The sequence below is a fragment of the Solenopsis invicta genome, chromosome 3 (assembly GCF_016802725.1).
Source record: "Solenopsis invicta isolate M01_SB chromosome 3, UNIL_Sinv_3.0, whole genome shotgun sequence".
Classification (NCBI taxonomy): domain Eukaryota; kingdom Metazoa; phylum Arthropoda; class Insecta; order Hymenoptera; family Formicidae; genus Solenopsis; species Solenopsis invicta.
The window spans coordinates 4,931,778-4,953,219 of NC_052666.1; the positions used below are offsets into that span (position 1 = coordinate 4,931,778).

The 21,442-nt window shown below is 39.1% G+C and overlaps 1 protein-coding gene across 1 annotated transcript; it reads right to left on the reverse strand.

Moving 5' to 3' along the window:
* Nucleotides 1–11,250: 11,250 nt before the first annotated feature.
* Nucleotides 11,251–15,467, reverse strand: LOC113006089 (short-chain dehydrogenase/reductase family 16C member 6-like). The gene is made up of 6 exons (XM_039447278.1): nucleotides 15,282–15,467; nucleotides 13,769–13,923; nucleotides 13,479–13,656; nucleotides 12,249–12,375; nucleotides 11,832–11,952; nucleotides 11,251–11,460 (listed from the first exon to the last, which is right to left on the reverse strand). The coding sequence occupies exons 1-6, from the start codon at nucleotides 15,450–15,452 to the stop codon at nucleotides 11,316–11,318; spliced, it is 897 nt and encodes a 298-aa protein (XP_039303212.1). The 5' UTR covers nucleotides 15,453–15,467; the 3' UTR covers nucleotides 11,251–11,315.
* Nucleotides 15,468–21,442: the final 5,975 nt, after the last annotated feature.

Sequence of the window (21,442 nt, forward strand, 5' to 3'; positions counted from 1 at the left end):
TCAATATATATGCATCGCATACCTATCAACTATGCATCGCATACCTATCAACTATGCATCGCATATAAAAATCTTTAATTCGTTTATGTCCTTTGAAACATATTCATTGCAAAATAGATTTGATTAAATGTACAATGTCAATTCTGTTTGGTAGGAAAAAACTGACCATTTCACCACTACGTTTTTGTTTGTTTATTTTTAACAATTATCACTTACAACGTTTTTTGCGACACTATCGCGTAATATTATTCGCATGGGGCGAGTTTCTCGCCGTGAGAGGCGACAACACCGTGTAACGATCGCGCCTTGTGTTATCGGCTCAGGAGTGTATTTCACTCTAAGCCCGTATTAGAGATACAGTTTTTCGAGATTTTTGAATAGGCGAACTTGCGTGTGTTTGTATTGCTGCTCGCGGAGGCATGGCAGGAAGAGAAAAGACTTGGATGTTGTCTACCTTTATTAAAAGCGGAATAATAAGTGCCGGAGAGCCTTCCGGATCCTTTATTTATCAATTTATGAATTGCCGCGTTCTCGCCCCGCTTGGTTCCGATTTTCGAAATCTTTGCCCCGATTGGGCGATCCGGATTTTCGGTTTCTAAGCGCAGCGAAGGCAGTCGATCGGCCGACAAACAATTGCCGACGGTCCCCGGACTAGCGACGCCAATATTGTCTTAAGGCGGTTGTAAACAACCGCCTTTGCAATGGTAATATCGGCGCCGTATCGTCTGAACAATATTTATCTTTGAGTAATAATCGCTTGCAAACAAAAAATGCTCGAGACCAAGATTTCCGTTTTTTGTTTTTTTTTTTGTACTCCCTTTTTGGTTTATTGTGCCGCGCCGTCCGACCGTCGCCTATTCTTTGTGATGCATGTATTGCATCCGTATGTGTATACGCGATACGAATTTCTCGTCGTTACAAATTCTAATGTAGCACTTTGGTACATCTGATATCTCATTGTTTAATAATTTGAAACAGATTTGCAAGTATTTTTTGAATATTATACATTTAAACGCCAAACAGCAAGCATTTTGCAATGCTAATGAACGATCTGTTATTACTTCCAAAGATATATATGATTCTTCTATCGAGCTTATCTAATAAATTAACATTTATTAAAAAATTAATTAATATATTACTCTTTATATTTAAAACATTCTTTTGCAATTTGTTACCACCATATATTAGCTAACAATTTTTTAGAAACTATTTCTCACAATTTGAGTGTGTCAAATTAAAGAAATTATATATATTAAATACATATACAGTTTAATTGTGTGTTTTAAAGTTGGTTTATAATAGCTGTAACCGTAAGAAATTGGCCAATCATAGTTAATTTATAGAAGAATAATCGATTATAATTGGTGAATTTCTTACGATGAATTTTTTACAGTAACGGCTATTATAAACCAACCCTTATTCACAGATAATATTTACCATGTACTGTTTTTTCTGAATTTAGAAAAGATGTGATGGGGTAAGTATTTTCATCATTCGAGTTTTATTATCAGCATCTGTGTATATCGATGAATTATATCTCATCGATATACGTAGAGTTTTGCTATCTCTTTGCTTTTTTGGTATCCGTTTCTTTTTAAATTTTTCATTATGAGAGGAAAGTTTATTAATAATTTTAGCTTTATTAGCTTTTTTCTTGGCAATTTTTAAATCATCTGAACAAAAAACATTTTTTTAAAGTCATAATTATGTAATGAATTATGCATTATATATACAGGGTTTCTGAAAAGTGTTAAAACTCTTTAAGGGGGTATGCTCTTTAGGGAGCTTCTGTCGACGGAGGGGTTCGGGGCGGAGCATCTTCGGGTGCCGATGGTCCATCCTTTGGTTTACTTCCAAGATGTATCAGCAGGTGGGTCACCGAACTCCAAACTGCAGGTGCATGCTCCAGCCGTATACTTAATGCAGCGGGTAGCCATGAATCAGCGTATTGATTATTAATTTTACTACTCGTATAATGATGAAAATTGCAAGCACTCTTGCATTTGTAGATCCAAATGTTACGAAACCTTTTCAGGCTTTTGCTCCGGCGGACTCGGCTATTTTGTTGAGCGAGTCTTTATCTAACAGATTGAGCATCGAGATGCTGCCTGAAGGGATGGTTTCACCCAGGGCTCCTCGGGCGATTGTATTTAATATCGATGGTTTTTCCACCGGAAACATTATGTGGGATCGGAGTCTCTCCAAGTTGTCATTGTTGTAGGTACCGCTTGTTGCTAGTGATGCTGGGCTGCTGTAATACCACTTGGGATGTGTCAGTGACTGGATAATTGGCAGTGCTAATACCTTTATTAGTTTGGGTGTAAGCCGGAACCAACCTCCGTGAATTTTGTACATGGCTGGTAATAAGTTGCTGCAATCTTTTATAGTTTCGGTTTTAGCAAGTATCCTTAAACGTGGGAGGAGGAAAAGCGATGTATTGCGGTGTGAAACAGGTAGCTTGTTATAACAGTGATCCGTATAGCGGATCTTGCATTCCATGGGGACGCATCTTACTATATAGATTACCTCGCCATTGGTCACTGCGGTGTATCCGGGCTCTTTCATTATCCGATATGCCATTTTGTCTAGTGCTACGCTAGCCAGGGTTAGCGCGTTTTGTAATATTTGCCTTTCGAGCGCACACTTCTGCTCCATGATGTCCTTGTACAGCTGGGTAAGTTTTGTCTTGATGTGCTTCTCCACGTAGACAAACTTTGAATTTATGTAAAGGACAATATCAAGGTTAGGTTAGGTCTAATCAAGAGCGATTTTTGCTTTTGTCCGGAAGGTCCGTCCTTTTGTAGTTTCCAGAATACACAATTTTGGTTGTTCTGTTTGTGTGAGTTTATATCCGCAGATGTCGAAGTCTGAGGTCTTGATGTAGGCAAGCGTGGTGTCCTGGGTTCTTACGGTGTGTATAGTCGGAGCAGATTGGTTGGCTTTAAGTGTTAGTTTTGTGGCGAGACCTTTGTATATTATATCGTAAAAGTGTCAGTGGTCAATTGGCAGGGGGACCAGTACGTCTCTGACCCTTTGGCGTCTATGCAGTATCTATGTGATAATTTATATTGTACCCCTGATGGCATTATGGCTTGACCAGTGGATCTCTTAATTTGCGACCTCGAAAGTTTTTAGGGTAATCCTTAATATGGCTTGGACCACTACGTTTCTCCAGTTTCCATATCCGTCAGTGTGTTGGGCGCCTTCACATGACGCGTCCGCAGTAGCCGATCCGGCTAGTGTTACGGTTCTCAGGTTAGTTGCATTTCTTATTATTCCGTCGACCATGTCATTGGCGATGCGGAACGAGCCAAACTCGTAAAGTCTTCTACATGTCTGTTTCCCGATCTTTTGTAGGTATTCTTGCCTACCGTTATGGAGGAATGTGAATACATTCCTCCACAATAAGTGATTGTCCTATCCACTTCTAGCCTGCATTATATGGCTGGAGTTTGATCGAAGTCTGATAGCTGCATTAATTGGATATAAGTTTCTTCCTTCTCCGGTTCGAGGTTATTGGTGTCGCATTCCCTCATATCGAGAAGTGATATTGTTGTTACGTTGAAGCCTTCTCCTTCGCAATCGTAGCCGACAAGGCACGATGCGAAAGGGAGCATTGCGAGAATCAGCGGGAAGAACATGCTTATTCGCTGTTGTCTGATGCGACACTCTTGGCTGCGTTGTCTGGCGATTGTGTGTGTAGATCTTTACGAGGTTGAAGGGGGGTAGGAGCTTTCTTCAATTTGTCGGCGTGCACCGTCTTTGTTACTTTATTACTTAGTCTTTTATTACTTAGTCTTATCATAATATTGTTGTTTAAGATTTTGGTTATTTTATAGGGGCCCGTATACTGATCCCCTAATTTATGTGTAGGCTCTTTTAACAAGTATACGCTATCTCCTTCTTCAAACTCGAGTGGGTTTACCTTTTGGTCATAGTATCTTTTGGCTCGACATTTTGCCCGCTCGAGATTGTTCCGCGCGGCGTTTTGTGTGTTTCTTATCCTATTGTATAATTTAGCGAGATAACCGATGTAACTATCGTTAAAGATATCCTGTGACAATACCTTTTCCAAACACTAGTTTATGGGGAATATACAGTGTGTCCTTGCGCACACTTGTATTGTAGGAAAAACATAGCTTTAAATACCTGTCCCAATCTTTTTTATTTGTAAGAGTCTGTTTGAAGTATTCCCACAGGACGTGGTAGGAATGCTCAATTGAGCCGTTAGCTTGTGGTTTGTATGCCGTGGTTGTATACTTGGAAATTTTGAACTTTCTAGCGACTGCTTTCATCAATTGATTCAAGAAATGAGACCCTTGGTCAGTAAGTAATGCCTTAGGGGCACCGTAAATGCTGATAAACTCATTGATGAAAGCATTCGCCACGTCTATGGCGCCAACTCGTTGTAACGGAATTGCCAGTGAATACTTGCTAAGCAGATCTTGAATAGTAAGAATGTAAGAACTGCCGTTGTGTGACATAGGAAGTGGTCCCATGATATCCATGGAGACTTTATTGAACTCGGCGTCGGGGGTATCTGTTAATACCAAAGGCTGCCGGGTCTTTTTGCGAATTAATTTTTTCAACTGGCAATTTCGGCAACGTTGAATATGCGTTTGTATATCTGCTTTCATGCACAGCCAGAAATATTTTCCACAGATAAGTCAATAAATCTTAGTGACACTTTTATGGTCCCCGATGGCGGACACATGATTTTCGCTTATAATTGTTTCCCTAGCTTCTAGAGACGGTATTGTTATTTCATTTTGGCATACGGTTATGCTAACGCCGGTATTATCTAGTATTCTGTGGATCAATTTACGTACGCTTTCCCACGGGACGTTGCTTGATGTTGCTTTCGCATATCGAGAGCATCTGTAGATTTAATTTCCTAAGGACGTCAAGGAGGGAATGCACAGCTTTGTTCAATATTTGTTTTTCTATTATTTTAGATACTTTATTTTTTATTACAATTAATATTATATTCTTATTTTCATAAGAAATAGGGCGAGCACGGGTCAACATGACGTTTGCTATTTTAGGTAGGAGCCCGGCCTCGGCTAGGGCTTTAGCTCCCTTATCACAAGCTTCACCGTCTTGGGTGATGAAAACCCCTAAATTGTCCTTACGGGTTATCATATTATCGCGTGTGGCGTTAAATCTAATTCGATTTTTTGGGATTGAAGACGTATGGTTCGTTTGGTGTGTCAAAAATATCGTCGTTACTACTGCTCTCACTCTCGCTGTCAGTCTCGTTATCGGGGAAAGAGTTAGAGTCGAGTCTCATAACGTCTGGGAACGTTTCGATTTGTTTATTTGAGTTTGAAGTGCCGCTTTGCATAGGTTCGGCGGTGTCATGGCGCAATGGAATATCGTTTGGAGTGTCATTATATCTGACACGTTTATTTACGCCGGGTATCCTGAGCGCCTTGCCTGTATCGCTATCGCATTTGTCCGTGGCGGGTCTACTGGGAATTGGCTTCGCTTCTCTATCCTTATCAAGTGTTGTGTCGGATGTTATTTTATCTGATATTTGTCGCGGCGTTGCAGCGTCGTTGTCTTCACCATCAGCACTATTAAGTTTATTTGCAGAAGAGCTAGAGCTAAGAGGTACTTTTTTAGAAGATAATTTGCTTGTGTTTCGAGATATGCTTTGCGCTTTGCCGATGCTACGCAGAGTGGGTGGGTCGAATATATCGTCATCGCTCGAGACGTTGGTTGCCAATGAAAATACACTCGTAGGGTCACATGACGTAACTTCTGAGGACTCAGCAAAATTGTGGGATAGGGCGTCTGCGTTACAGTTTGTTTTTTCTGCTTTATACGTGATTTTATAATTGTATTCGGCGAGCTTAAGTCGCCAGCGGATTAATTTGGACATCGGGTTCTTTACAAAGTGGAGCCACTCTAGTGGCTTATGATTGGTTAGTATAGTGAAATTGCTGCCGTAAAGATACGGTCTAAAATGATTTACACAATATATAATAGCAAGGTATTCCTTTTCTATGATCAAATAGTTTTACTCCACATATTTAAAAGTCTTGACGCATAGGCTATCGGTCTGTCTTTTCCAACCTCGCCCTGGCTCAATATTCCGTCTATGGCATGGCCGGATGCGTCTGTCGTCAAGAGGAACGGTTGTGTAAAATCGAGATGTTGTAGAAGCGGATCCGTACATAACTGATTTCTAAGGTCTGTGAATGCATTTTTCTGAGACTCCTGCTACAAGAACGGCTCGTCTTTCTTAAGCAAGGTCGTGGGTTTGGCTGCTTTTGAGAAATTATTAATAAAGCGGCGGTAATATCCTGCTAGGTCCAGGATATTACCGCCGCCTTATTAATAATTGTTTCACGTTCTTTGCGTTTTTAGGTTGCGGGAAGTTCTTTACGGCTTCGATTTTACCGAGGTCAGGTTTAACTCCAGCCTCTCCTATCACATGCCTTAAATAGTTTACTTCTTTTCTGAGAAACTCGCACTTATCTAGTTGGAGTCTCAGGTTCGCGGCGCGTAATCTATCGGCTGATTTATTGAATTTGTGTGCATGCTCTGTTAGGCTGCTCGAATAGATTACAATATTGTCAAAGTAAACGAAGAGTTCTGTGCCGTATAAGCCACTTAGGACTTTGTCCATCAATCGCTGGAAGGTGGCTGGGGCGTTCTTCAGCCCAAATGGTATACGTTCGAATTCGTAGTGCCCAAATGGGGTGGAAAAAGCCGTGTTGATTGCGTCGTTGGCAGGCATAAGGATCTGGTGAAACACAAACGCTAGATCAAAGACGCTAAAATATTTAGCGCTGCCCAACTGGTCTAGAATATCGATTATGTTGGGCAACGGGTAATCGTCTCCGAGTCTTTTCATTCAGCGATCGGAAATCGATGACTAACCGCCAGCGTTTATTTTCTTTTAGAGTCAGCCTTTTTAGGCACGACCCAAAGGGGGGAGTTATAAGGGAATGTGGAGGTTTTTAATTTTTTTATTTAACATATCGTCTATTTGCCTATTAATCTCTTGTTTGTGAGCGGTATTGTTTTACGTTTACATGTTGGTCGTCTGTAGTAACTATTTTGTGCTTAATAGCGTTAGTGAATGTCAGTTCTTTGTCAGAAAGTTGAAAAAGGTCAGAGTGTTTATTTAGTAGTTTGTCCACATGTCTTTGTCGTCGTTTAGATGTTTTAACCTTAGGAGTTGTTAAATTTGTCCCGATCGTTGGGCCTTATCTCGTTGGATTATATTTATGACGGTCCCTGGCGTATAGCTTTCAGGGCAGTTATCGGATACTGAGTCTGTCTCCTGTAATTCAATACTAGGAACGATAAGTTCCCGGTCTACTTCGTTTGTATTTAAAACCTGGATATAAGCTTTACCATTTCGATTTGTGACGGCGTCTCCTAAGTAAACACCGTCGCACACGGATTCTGGGAACGTACCCGACTTTGATATGAGGATTGTTTACCCTGAGGTAAAACGTGGCTTGAGATCTTACTGGGATTACTACACTCACAGGATGAGAAGGGGATTTTGTTTCCACGCCACTTTAAATGACGCTCGATGAGATTGATGTTAGAGGCATCGCGCAGGAAGTCGGATCCTAGGATTTCTTCCTGCGATAGGGAAGTTGTCGGGTACCATGTAAAGTGTAACGGGGTGACCCATGACCATCAATTTGATACACTCGAGAGTTTTGACGCGACCGCTAGTAATTCCGCTAAGGAGGACAGGGTCTCTTATTTTCATGTTCGGGTGTACACTTGGCCTTTTTATGACATTAGGCGCTGCCCTGGTATCGATCATGAAATTGGTCTTTTGGAGGTGGCGGAAAGGGTTACGGTGGGTACATCCGGTAAGATAATGGGATTTAGCACCGCGGTTCTGGATTGCTTGCTTTGTGAGTCTTCTGTGCCTCGATCATAATCATAGGGCGAGTTTATCTCCTGTCGTTCGTTGGAATCGTATCTCGTTGTCCCGACGAACCGGCCACATTTCCCGATTTTTGTTTGCGGCGTGCGTTGTTGTATTGTTGTGTGCAACATTCATGGATCTCATGGTCGATGCCTTTACAATAACGACATATTTTGTCGCTCGACTGTGCCTCACGTTGTTTGCTAAACGCGTATCCTTGGAGTGTCGACTCTTTTTGTGTATTTGAGCGCGGATAGTCTGTCTGATAATAGGAGTTGGGTCGTCTCTCGGAATTGTCGCGTTGATGCGAGTCGTATGGGCGAAACGGCGGATGACTATAAGCGTTATAGGGCGTATCGCTTTGTTGGTTATGATAGCGGGGATCATATGTTTGGGGTGCCGGTTCTCGTTGATTAGGACGTGATTCGCGCTATAATGGGTGGTCTGATACGCGGTAACCCGTGTGATCTCGCCGTTGCGGAGTCGAATAAACCGGCAGATGACTATCTCGATATCGCGTTTCATATCGTTGGCGATCGAGTTCTTGTCGTTTGGCTATTGCCTTGGCGCCCGTAAATACGTCTGTATGTCGCTGTGGTGTTTCTGGGCTGATTTGTAAACAGTACTCAAGAAACCAAGCCTCAAAGAATGAGCGTGCGCGGTGAGGTCGTTTATTTCTGCCACGAAACGGGGATTGAGTCCTTTTTTATCGCGTCGTTTGGCGTCTAGTATAGCCGTTCGAATATCTTTTACCCGGCTGATGTAGTCAAAAACATGTTCATTTGATCGGAGGAAAACTGTACTTAATTCTCCGCAGTACTGATCCAGGGTTTTGAGCGATCCAAATGCCCCTATTAAAAGGTCTATTAATTCTATCACCGTATCGCACGGCTCGCCCTCGACCGCATAGTATGCTCTTTCGGTCAGTTTATTAATGAGGAGTTTAGTGAGATTCCTCTCAGCTGAAGCTGGTATAATCTCATGTGCGCGGCGATAAGCACGCGTGAATTGGGCGAGCGGGATATTGTAGCCGTCATAATAAGACACGGCTTCTGTTGCTTTGTGGAACGATACTTTGGGTGGCGAAGGTTCGCCGCCGTTACCTCCTCCATTGTACCCGCCACCGGAAGGCGGAGAATATGCTTTGCGTAATTAACGTGGGGTGTATTGGGCGGTTCTTGAGAGATGATACGCATGGATGATTCGAAATGGATTGCGTCGGGTTCCGATAATTTCTGTTCTAATTCGCATTCCTTTGCAGCGACTTTTTTCTCGCGAGCTAACATGTTTCGATTAAACTTTTTGCGTTCGCGTTCTAATTGAGCTCCCGCGATCTCTAGTTGGTCGAGTTCTTAACATATTGCGTTTGTTTGCGCATTTATTCACTTTTACTTCTTGTTAACGGATTTTTCTATTCTCTCTAGTTTGTATTCCTCAGTAGACAATTTTTGCAAAGGGTTCTTGTGAGATCCCACTCCCTCGGAGCCTCCGGGATTTCTACTCTTTCTTCTAGTTTCCATGGTTGATTTTAGTTAGATTTCTTTGATTAACTCTCCTACTGGGAAGTTTCGGGTTTGAGCTATAACGACTATAGCTTTGTCGTTATTAAGGTCTATTGTTGGAGTCTCGCAGATACGCTAGAAAGTCGTGCAAGACGTGGCAGATAGGACAGACAGTCGGGACTCGGTTGAGGAGTGATAAATCCGTTGCAAGATTGAGAGCGTTTAAAAAACTGTGTAGACGAAGCTAAATGTACGTAATGTCGCGAGACCCTGTCGTAACACTAAGTAAGTCACGGGGGAGTACTTTTTGGTGACACTCGTCACAAATTATTTGTTGTGTACTTCTATGTTGGAAATAAAGGGCAATACAGCAGGTGTGTGTGAAGCTGGCACATCATTTGGTGGAAAATCACTAAACATTGACAGTTCTGAGTTTATTTTCAATAGTTCTACAGTTCCTGATAGATAAAACAAATAGTTCTGGCCTTTAAAGCGAAAAAAACGCATAGGACAAAGTGAGGTGCCAGGTTCACGCAGCACCTCAGTTTGTCCTACGACATTTTCCAGACCGAATTCTTGTAGGATTTTAAAAGATCTATAGTTCTAGATGAGTTCTAGAAAGAGTTCCAGCGTTTAACATAGTTTATTTATTAAAAAAAAAAATTATAAAACATTTATGTTATAATATTATATAATAGAGTTCCGTGTACGAAAAAATATTTTTCCTACAGTTCTCAACATATTAAAGCGCGTTCCGAAGAGTTCCGGGCGATTCCGAAATTAGTTAATTAACAAAAAATTAATAACTCCCGAAAAAGTCGATTTTCCGCACATATAGGTAAGGTGCTGGACTTTTTCGAAGAGTTCTGTGTACGAAAAAATATTTTTCCTACTGGGAGTTATTAATTTTTTGTTAATTAACTAATATCGGAATCGCCCGGAACTCTTCGGAACGCGTTTTGGTATGTTGAGAACTGTAGGAAAAATATTTTTTCGTACACAGAACTCTTCGAAAAAGTCCAGCACCTCACCTATATGTGCGGAAAATCGGCTTTTTCGGGAGTTATTAATTTTTTGTTAATTAACTAATATCGGAATCGCCCGGAACTCTTCGGAACGCGCTTTAATATGTTGAGAACTGTAGGAAAAATATTTTTTCGTACACAGAACTCCTCGGAAAAGTCCAGCACCTCACCTATATGTGCGGAAAATCGACTTTTTCGGGAGTTATTAATTTTTTGTTAATTAACTAATATCGGAATCGTCCGGAACTCTTCGGAACGCGCTTTAATATGTTGAGAACTGTAGGAAAAATATTTTTTCCGTACACAGAACTCTATTATATAATATTATAACATAAATGTTTTATAATAATTAAAAAAAAAAATAAATAAATTATGTTAAACGCTGGAACTCTTTCTAGAACTCATCTAGAACTATAGATCTTTTAAAATCCTACAAGAATTCGGTCTGGAAAATGTCGTAGGACAAACTGAGGTGCTGCGTGAACCTGGCACCTCACTTTGTCCTATGCGTTTTTTTCGCTTTAAAGGCCAGAACTATTTGTTTTATCTATCAGGAACTGTAGAACTATTGAAAATAAACTCAGAACCGTCAATGTTTAGTGATTTTCCACCAAATGATGTGCCAGCTTCACACACACTGTTTTGCAATAACTGCAACTTTCAGTGAGTGAATACAAAAAATTGTATTCACTTACTGGAAATTATATTTGTTGCAAAACATGCTACATGTAATGAGCAGTAAGTTTTGTCCGATAACGCTGATATAAAATAATGTTAATTTAAAAATGGGTATTTTATATTATCTGTCTTTGTATCTATGTTTAGTGAATTGTTCTGCGGCTTATTATCGCACATCTAAAAATATATTGTGTGTCTACGTTATGATTAAATTTTTATTTTTATGTACCTTCCTATCTTCATTATTGGTAACCAAAACCAAGGTAGACTTTTATTTTCGTAATTTCGTCTTTGCGCATCAATTATTAATGAAGCTGCTTTCCGTGGTTTATAACTTCCAAACCATGGAAACCTATACATATAATTAAATAACATTTAATCCACTCCATTGCCACTCATAAATATTATACATATCTTATTAATTAAATAATGGTGTATAAATAGTCTACATGCATAACAAGCCTATTAAAATATTACAATCAAATTTTAATTTGTGACATTACGTAAAAGAAATGAAGTGCGGGTGTGTATTCTACATAACATCTAAAACACAGAACGCATATTGCATTTTCTAGATCACAAATGCGATAGTCTCTTAAGAAGCGTCAATGACGATATACGCTTTTATGTTGCTGTTGTATTTGCGACCCACGTTCCATGTCTTATATAGAATGGTCTTTATACTGCAAAATTTGTTATAATGATATATCATTGTAATTTTACCTAAGTTTTCGTTTTTTAACAATTCCAGTAAGCACTAGAGCAGGATAAATTGTAGTGAACTTAATAGAGGATTTTCCGTTACTCAGTGTACGTAATTCCTCAGAAATAGCTTCCATTAATCCTGTGATACGGATAGAAAAAATATATATTAGAATATATTAAAAGAGTATTTTTTATAATTACATGTACATCTTTACACTATCAGTGTGTCATTAAATTTATGTGTAATATATACATCTACATAAATAAAATTATATGTATACATTACATATACTTGTATAAGGACGTGTGCATGCATGTGTGCGCGCGTGCATGTACATATATTCATCTTTATTCATATAGATAATTTATCATTGACTAAATAATATTGGATATTTATTTATATTTGTATAACATTATAATTATTAAATAAATTACCTTTGACTGCAAATTTTGAAGGACAGTAAATCGTTCCATAAGGAGCACCAATGAGTCCTATTGATGAGAGTGCCACAATGTGACCGTAATTCTTTTCAATCATCCTTGGTAAAAATGCTTTCAACGTCTGAAAGAATTATCCTTTTGTGAATAACGATTTGCAAAAATTATATATTCGTCAAAATCATACTCTTTAAATTCGAAGCAGTGTATTACTCACGAAATTACAGTGAATAATTTGATTTTAATGTTATACTTACAACTATCAGTGAAATGACATTGTTTGTCAATGATACTGATTCCCGTCTCAATAAAAGTATTTCTTTTTTATTTGAAATTACTGAAAGATACTGACTAGTCACTCATGATTACAGTTATAAGAATTGAACTACAATTCAGTAAAATTTCACTGATTGACATTTAGACAGTATATTTTAATTGCGAGCGACACACTAATACAATTTGTATTTATTTCCAAACATGATATCACTCAGCATATAATATTTATAAAAGATTTACAAAATATTTATGATAATTATATGAACGTTTAAAAAATATATTATCAAATATTTCATAAATATTTTCCTGATCTCTTGCTCAAATTATAAAAATTTATTATAAATATCATAAAACATTTATGAAATATGTGTAAAATAACTTTTAGACTATATTTTAATAATGATGAATAATAATTTTATTTTTTTTCTTCCATATATGCAAGATATGTGTAGAATGACTACATAATATAAAAGAGATAAATAATAATAAATACAATTAATAATAAGAAAAATAGCTAATGATAATAATAATAAATATTTATAAATTAATTATGAATGAATAATAAATATTTATTAATTAAAAATAAATATTTATGAATATTTATCATAAATATCGTATCTGAGTTGCGTTAACGTAGTTGCGTTAACGGTTATTATATAATATTTCATAGTTTTATGACGTGTATTTCTTACAAAAAAATGAATCCATGTGTCATTCTCGCTGACTTTAACATTTCTCTTATTATTTCGATGCTGCATGCTAAGAAATACAAAATTTTTTTTACAAGATATTTCTTTTTCTTAATGCGCGTAAGAACACTTATAGAAAAATACGTATGTTTTTTCAATTTTTTTTTACAATACATGCAAAACAATAAATTCAAACAACACATCCAAAGGTTATCAAAATGGGAAAGGAACTCTCGAGTCTATTTCTCTGTTAGATACTTGCCCAATAATGTGCTAACAAATTGATGTTTGTGAGTCGGGTAATTTCATCGGGATTATGATTTAGAAATGATTTACTAAACCCTATACCGGCATTATTGACCAATATAGTAACGTCGCCCACTTCTTTTTTTACTTTCTCAGCTATTCTAAAAACTTCTTCTCTGTCTGCTATATCGCATCTGTAAAACGTTACAAAATTTTAATCAATAGACATTTACGCGAATATATATACATTTCATCGAGTTTATCTTTTTAAATTATCGAGCTTTATTAAAAATAGCATCAATTTACCGATACGCATAAACAGAGTCTATTCCCATCTTCTTAATATCACTCATCGTCTTATTGTTGGTTTCTTTATTGATATCCCAACATACCACTGTTGCTCCTAACAAAGCATAACCAATCGCTAATTCTTTTCCGAAACCATGACCTGCACCTGTTATCTGTGCGTTAATAAAATAAAAATTATTAGACTTTAGTTTAAAATCTATAATACAAGTTCTTATGTTTATTTTTTGTTATTTTTCTGTGTGATATGTTATCCTTGAGTGCACGCAAATTTTCTATTATCTGATTCATATATTATAATATACCAAAATGCTTCCCATTTAAGAAGTATTATAATGATATTTTTGTTTTATTTGTAACTTAAATATTTGTAACTTAAAAATTATGTTATTAAAATCGTTAAATTATCTGCTTAGATAATTGCGAAAGTAAAAACCCAATCAAATATCCGTTGTTTTTATTTTAACTTGTTAAAAACAAATTCTTTAAAATCGCGAACAAAATTTCCACGATTTTTTTACAAATTTTATACTTTAAACAACAGTGTGTACATTTTTGGTGATTTTAATGAAGTATTTATTTTTTTATAATGCGGTTTTAATTATAAACATAAAATCGAGATGCAGCGTAAATTGATATCGATGAAACAGATTACAAAATAGTAAAAATCATACAAGAATAAAATGCACGGACGGGATCCAATATCGCACGGTGCGATAGCCCACCAATCAATCATCTTGACTTATCTAACCCAACCAACGGAAAAACTCTAGGCATCGCCCACTGTGAGTGGCGGTGTGCTATCAGTCCCGTGCGCTATCGGAATCCGCCCAAAATGCACAGCATTGAGATCTATCTATTAAATTAATAACTTGACTTAATCTTTAAATTATCGTGCCACATGATGCATTTTGTGAAACAGCATAAGGTATATTTGTACAAGTCGACAAGAATTATTTATATCAAAGTGAAAGGTTTTTATATCGCGTTCATGACCGCGTTTTGTGCAGCTTGTGACTGCGTTCCAAAACATCAGCCGAATATCAACATGTATTATTTTATTCTGATTATTCACAAAATATTAAACAAAAAAAAATAAAGATGGAGGCACTCGGATGATATTTTCAAACGCAGCCTATTTGGGAGAATTCGTGGGTGTTACAATTAATACGCGTTATTATCACATAACCTTATTGCCTATTAGTTTGGTTTGCACTCATTTTTGCTTATCTTAATTAATTATTGCAAAATTTGATATGATATTATAAAAACTCCTATTACAATTGATAGAAGATTTATATTTTCTAGTTTGTATTTATGTTTTCAAGATTTTATTTTCAGTTTTTGTGTAAAAAGTATAATCCCACAACAAAATGATATGGTGTAGGAAAGTGATCGGCAACTTTTCTCAATGATTTTCGATAATCTTACATTAATGATGAAAATAATTTTTTTTTTTTTTAATTTATCTTTTTTTTATGTAATTGTATTTATATTAAAATTTTATACGCACCAAAACGATTTCACCAGTTACGCTTTTCTTCTTTCTTGGAATGATTACTCTGTATATATTCTCGCAGATGTAATATAAAATTTTCAAAATAAGCAATAATATCTCTATTACAAGAGACAAAATATCACATATTTTTTCTATGATTGATCTAAAAATGAATATCTTTTTCATATGTATATTTAATATCATAATAATTGGTATAAAGATTGATACACTTATCTTTTTTTTATTACATAACATATTTTTATGCAATTATATACGAATGTGCTTATGTAATTATGCATTTAATTAAATAATGTTTTTCAGCTTTTATAATCAATGTATATGTTACCGTCAATTTGATTAATATGGTTATTATACATCAGTAGAATGTATAGGCCGGTTCAAACCCAGGGATCTCAGGGGGGTGCGGGGAAGGGGAGGAATATTACGGGTCGCGCGGGGGGACCTAACCGGCGATAAGGTCCCGCGGGTGGACCAAACCGGGTGGGGAGGGGGAGGGGGGCTTAAAACGGGGTCACACGTGTAAACCTAACCGGTAGTTTTGCGTAATCAATGTTTATATAAACAGTGATAACGATTCGAGGACCATGTTCTTGGCCGATGTTTAAATAAATTTGACACCTTTGAAATGTGCCGCGTGCGGGGAAGGGGAGAATATTTCGGGTCTCACGGGGGGTCTAACCGGAGACGATGTTACGCGACCGAGGCGGGGCGAGGGGGGATTAAATCGGGGACACGTGTACGAACCTAACCGGTAGTTCTTCGTAATCAATGTTTAAGTAAACAGAGTGATAACGATTCGAGGATCATGTTCTTGACCGATACCTTTGAAATGTGTCGCGTGGAGGCAACTGACCATTTAATGTAAACATGGACCATGTACTTGTCACTCTGTTTACATAAACATAATAAATCACACCGCGAGGAGGTGTGTATGACTGTACTTTGAAATCGGAAATGTCTGTCATCACGAGGGGGATAAGCGATACGATGGCGAATATTTTGTGGGGTGTGCGCGGCTATTTCCGCGGGGCCCGCCGCCGCCGCCGCCGCGTGCGTGGAGGGGATGCGCGCTGTCTAACGCGGGGTCCGCTGGGACGATCCGCCGCCGCCGCCGCCGCCGCGTGCGTGGAGGGGATGCGCGCTGTCTAACGCGGGGTCCGCTGGGGCGATCCGCCGCCGCCGCCGCTGGCACCACCACCATCCACCGCTGCTGCCACCCGCTGGCGCTTACGCATTCGCTCTCTCCGTCCCTCGCTCGCTTGCTCGCTCGCTCGATTTTCCCGTACGCGGTAACGGGCATGCTTGCGCGTTTAGTCTCCCCCACCTTGCCACGCTTGTTTCTTTCACGCGCTCGCTCGCTCGCTCGCTCACTTTTTCCATCCACTCGCTTCTATAGCGCGTTCGCTCGTCGTATGCGACCCATCCCCCCTACCCAGCACGGCCCTGCCGCTATCGCTGTTTTCACGATAATTTTTTAATGAGGGGATTGAAGGAAAGGTGAATAAGTGATAGGAGAAAAAAAATTGGTACATAAATTAAAATTTATATTTGTATTTTGAAAAATTTTACACAAAAACAGAAAAAAATTTTTTGTATTAAAAAATTCTATAATAATTTTTTTCACCAGATCTCCTCCTGGTAGACCCGCTCTTCGAATAATATTTGAAGGTCCCATTGATCCTCCAGGTCCCACTCGTTGCGGACCCACTCTCTTTCATTAAACCACTGGTCCCACTGACGGTACCAGCGCCGATATATCGCATCGGATATATTGATGAATCCTGCTATCTCAATTTGGTCTCGAGAGATGTTCTGAAACAAAAACAGGAAAAAACATTTAATATTACAATTGTACACATAAAATAGTAATTTAAAATTGATATAAATAATAAAACTTACGGGGTGGGGGCTGGTAATCCTTAATTCTAATAAGTGCCTTATCGGCACAACGAGTTGCTCCTCATTATGTACCATCAATCTCTGAAAAAAAAATATTAAAAATGTAAAAACATATGTATATATTTTTTCAAAAATGTCAGGGTTTAAAAAGATGAAAAGAACTTACCGCATCCGCCGGATACGTAACTCGAATTACGTGAAATAATGTTTCCATTTTTTCGAAAAACTGAATACTGTTTTTTTAGTCTTTTTCACAAGAAGACTGTCTCACGACTGACTGACTGCAAGCAGAGGTCTATGCAGTTCCTCCTCTTCAAAAATCTACGTCATATAAACAACTGAAGTATCCCCCGATTACTAATGTAAACTTTCAAAGAAAGAAACTCTTCTATAGTGCTCGCTCGCTCAATTTTCTCGTACATGGTGAAGCGTGTGCTTGCGCTTTTAGTCTCCCCCACCTCGCCACGCTTGTTTCTTTCGCGCGCCTCCTTAATGTCTACTATCTCGCATATTATTTACTAAGAAAATAGGAAACAATGGATAAGGATAGATTTTCAAATACATTTTAAAGACTTTTAAAATCCTTTTTTTATTGTTCATGTAATGCTTCGTTCACAATAGTATCAATAGCGTAAGCTATTAATTCACACTCAATTTGCGAACTCTTATCGTAAAATTTGCGCAATAATTCTGTCGCGTCTGGTTTGTTCATGGCAAAATTTTGACGCAAAAATGTTACAAAATGTTTAAATTTCTCAGTCGCAGTTGCAATGCTTTGATGCAGCGTATAATACATGTGCTCGATACAATGTTCCAGGTTGAATATAAATAACATAGTTGCAGGTTTTAGGTAAATACAAGCATCGCGCAACGATAATTTAACAATATTTTCATCGCGCAGTTTCACGAGTTGCACGGTAAGGTCATGAATCGGTAACGATGGTGCTTCGGTTGACTGGACGAATCGCTCGAAATCCGCACGTTTATCTAACAGAGCTCTCCACGTTTTATAAGGTAGAACGATCCGGTTGCCGCGTGTATCGCCGAGCGAGCAGGAAACAGATCCAACGTTGATCGCTACATCAATCCATTTGTAGGAAGTTGATGTTAGCGCAAACCTTCTACCCAAAATACGCGGCGTATACCGCGATTCCAAAGACGTGCTGAAAAAAACGGAGAGATAAGTAAAACGTACAAAAAATGTATAAAACGTAATTTAAATATAAAGATACTTACGATCTCTCGCACGTTTCAGTCTGGATTGGAACGTAATAGTTTGCCATTGTTTATACCGAGAGAGAGATGCGTTGTCTCAGAACCGTTCAAACGAGCGACTGATTCAAAACTGATTATAAATTGCGACATTTGTAGGAGGATTAAAGCTTCTGCAAAGGAGTGGGGGATACTTTTCCCCTCTATCAAACAATTTCATCATCATCGTTATCGCTCGAACGTGTCACGACACGTTTTCGCGGTCTGGCAACGTTGTACATGAAACGTGAAACATTACGTACATGAAACATGACGTACATGAAACGTGAAACATGAAAAAATGTTAATCTAAACATGAAAAACGTTAAACTAAACGTGAGAAACATGAAAAAAACGTTGGAGAAACGTAGATGTAATGGAGGGGGAAAAAAAATGTATCTCGTATATTACATATGTTTATTTTTGCAATTGTGTCCACCAATTGTAAAGTTTGAATACATTTTGTAAAGCACAATGTTTATTCGTACGGTGTTGCCCACATTGAAAAGTATTAGCATCATCTAGATTATTCAGATTATCAACGTCTTCGTAATCCACATCCAGGCTCTCGATGTATGCGTATTCTCGCTGGCTGTCCAGAATCAATTCTCCCAGCCATTCTCGTTTCTCGTGTCCTTTGACGTATACAATCTCCTTGTTGTCAGGATTTTCATTACCCAATACTGCAGTTATAATCACTTGTCTCGCTTTCCGATACGGAACCACCCCGTCGGTGCCCCATCTTAGCCCATGATGGCAGACAGTGAGCCAGGAGGCACAGGATCTTCCTCTTGAGGAGGAAGATGTCTGTGAAGGACGGATTCCGCGGCAGCAATAATCCTGTCCAATGTGTGGACGGGGAGAAGACACAGAACTCTGTGCAGGTAATCCTGCATCAACTCGAGTCTGTTGCAGAGTTCCGAATTCATTTTTTTTTTTAACTTACTAATCACTCCCGATGTGAATGAAGCGAGGGCACGATCAAGACTGAGTAACAAAGGGCCGAGCGAGAGCGTTTTCCATCGCATCGTGTATTTACATTTTTTGAAGCTTATCTATAGTATACTATTATGGTCAAAGGATAGGGCTAAGCATACGCCGTGACTACGCTCGCTATTAGAATTAATATTCGCTTATTCTATTTTTTTATTAATTTCACACGATTGAACCGCGATTAATAACGTCAAATTAAGAATGTGAAAAAAAATCAATGTATTTGCATACGTACATGCATATATATACAAGGTGCGAGAAAAGTTCCGGGACGGCGAAATATCTCGAAAACTAAGCATTTTAGGAAAAAGTGTTTCAGACAAAAGTTGTAGGGTTTAAAAAGATCTATTTACTGATCTTATCAGTTTGACCTTGGATGGCGTCGCCAAGGTCAGATCGAAATTACATTAACTTTTTTAAATAGAACACCTAACTTTTTATTGCATATTCTTGTAGCTTATCTCAAGACCTTTCCAAAACATTACAAGAAAGTTTATTTTCGTTGAGTACTTTCCGAGTTGTGAGGCTTGAAAGCTACAGTGTACTGTAGTGTGGGTCCAGCCAGTTAAGGCAAGAGTGGCGTGTGGGTCCGGCTAGTTAAGGCAAGTGTGGCGTGTGTCCGGCCAATTAAGGCAAGTGTGGCGTGTGTCCGGCCAGTTAAGGCAAGAGTGGCTGGACCCACACTACAGTACACTGTAGCTTTCAAGCCTCACAACTCGGAAAGTACTCAACGAAAATAAACTTTCTTGTAATGTTTTGGAAAGGTCTCGAGATAAGCTACAAGAATATGCAATAAAAAGTTAGGTGTTTCATTTAAAAAAGTTAATGTAATTTCGATCTGACCTTGGCGACGCCATCCAAGGTCAAACTGATAAGATCAGTAAATAGATCTTTTAAACCCTACAACTTTTGTCTGAAACACTTTTTCCTAAAATGCTTAGTTTTCGAGATATTTCGCCGTCCCGGAACTTTTCTTGTCCTAATCCTGCGAAGAGAAAAGGGGTGTACGGGTGGTCTGAAACACCCTGTATATATACTGTAAATTTATTTAACATTTTTACCTTCCTCCCATCATTTATTGTAATGATGTTTTGGGACATATCCCGACGCATCTTGGCAGAGGATACGGAAAAATCCTAACAGATCCGGGTAGAAAATGTGGTGCAAGAAGAGGAGGAGGAGGAGGAGGACGAGGAAGTGGAGGCGGTAGATGTAGAGATGGAGGAAGGAGTGGAAATGGTGGAAGTAGTGGAGGATGACAATCCAATATCTTTTCTATCCTCTTCCCCTCGAGGACGGGGATTCCGCGGATGGAGAGGCCGCAGACGAGGACGAGGAAGCCGTGGACGAGGACGAGGAAGCCGTGGACGAGGAAGCCGTGGACGAGGAAGCCGTGGACGTGGAAGCCTCGGACGTGGAAGCCGCGGACGAGGAAGCCGGGGATGGGCAGAACAATAACAATAGTAATAGTAATAGTGGCGGAAGAGGGGGGGGATGGTGATGGTGGTGGTGGGGTAGTGGTGGGTGGCGGCGAGCGGCGGCGGGCAGCAGTTGCAGGCGAGCGGTGGACGTGGCAGGCAGCGACAATTAAGCGGAACACCGGTAAATTTTTTTATTTATTTTTTTTTAATTATTATTTTTTCTGCGCGGCGGCGTTAGGCCCGCGCGCGTCCAAGAAATTCGCGGGTCGGTTCAGGGTCGGACACCGAGGGTTTCTCTCCCCCCCTCTCTCTCCCCCAACGGCGGTTATCACGTGCTGAGGTATGCCGCCACCGACAAAGCATCCTGTTTTGATAAACATTGGCCGGTACACTGCCCTTGTTTATCAAAACTGATAAACGGTGCAAGCACGTGTATGATTCATACCTAGTTCCCCTCACCAACAGTTCCCCCCGCACACCTCACCCCCCCTCGTTGCAGCAGGCTTTGAATCGGCTCTTATATGCTACTTTTACTGTTTCTCAGCATGGTCTCAAGTTGGTCCGTGCACGTCTTCGCGTATTTCCGAGAGG

What these genes read in the sequence shown, in the direction of transcription:
- LOC113006089 (XM_039447278.1), bottom strand. Translation starts at nt 15,452, where the DNA reads ATGAAAAAGATATTCATTTTTAGATCAATCATAGAAAAAATATGTGAT. An exon ending in TAACTGGTGAAATCGTTTTG is followed by an intron (nt 13,924 to 15,281) that starts GTGCGTATAAAA and finishes ATTAACGCACAG; the next exon opens with ATAACAGGTGCAGGTCATGG. An exon ending in ATTTGTTAGCACATTATTGG is followed by an intron (nt 12,376 to 13,478) that starts GCAAGTATCTAA and finishes TAATTCTTTCAG; the next exon opens with ACGTTGAAAGCATTTTTACC.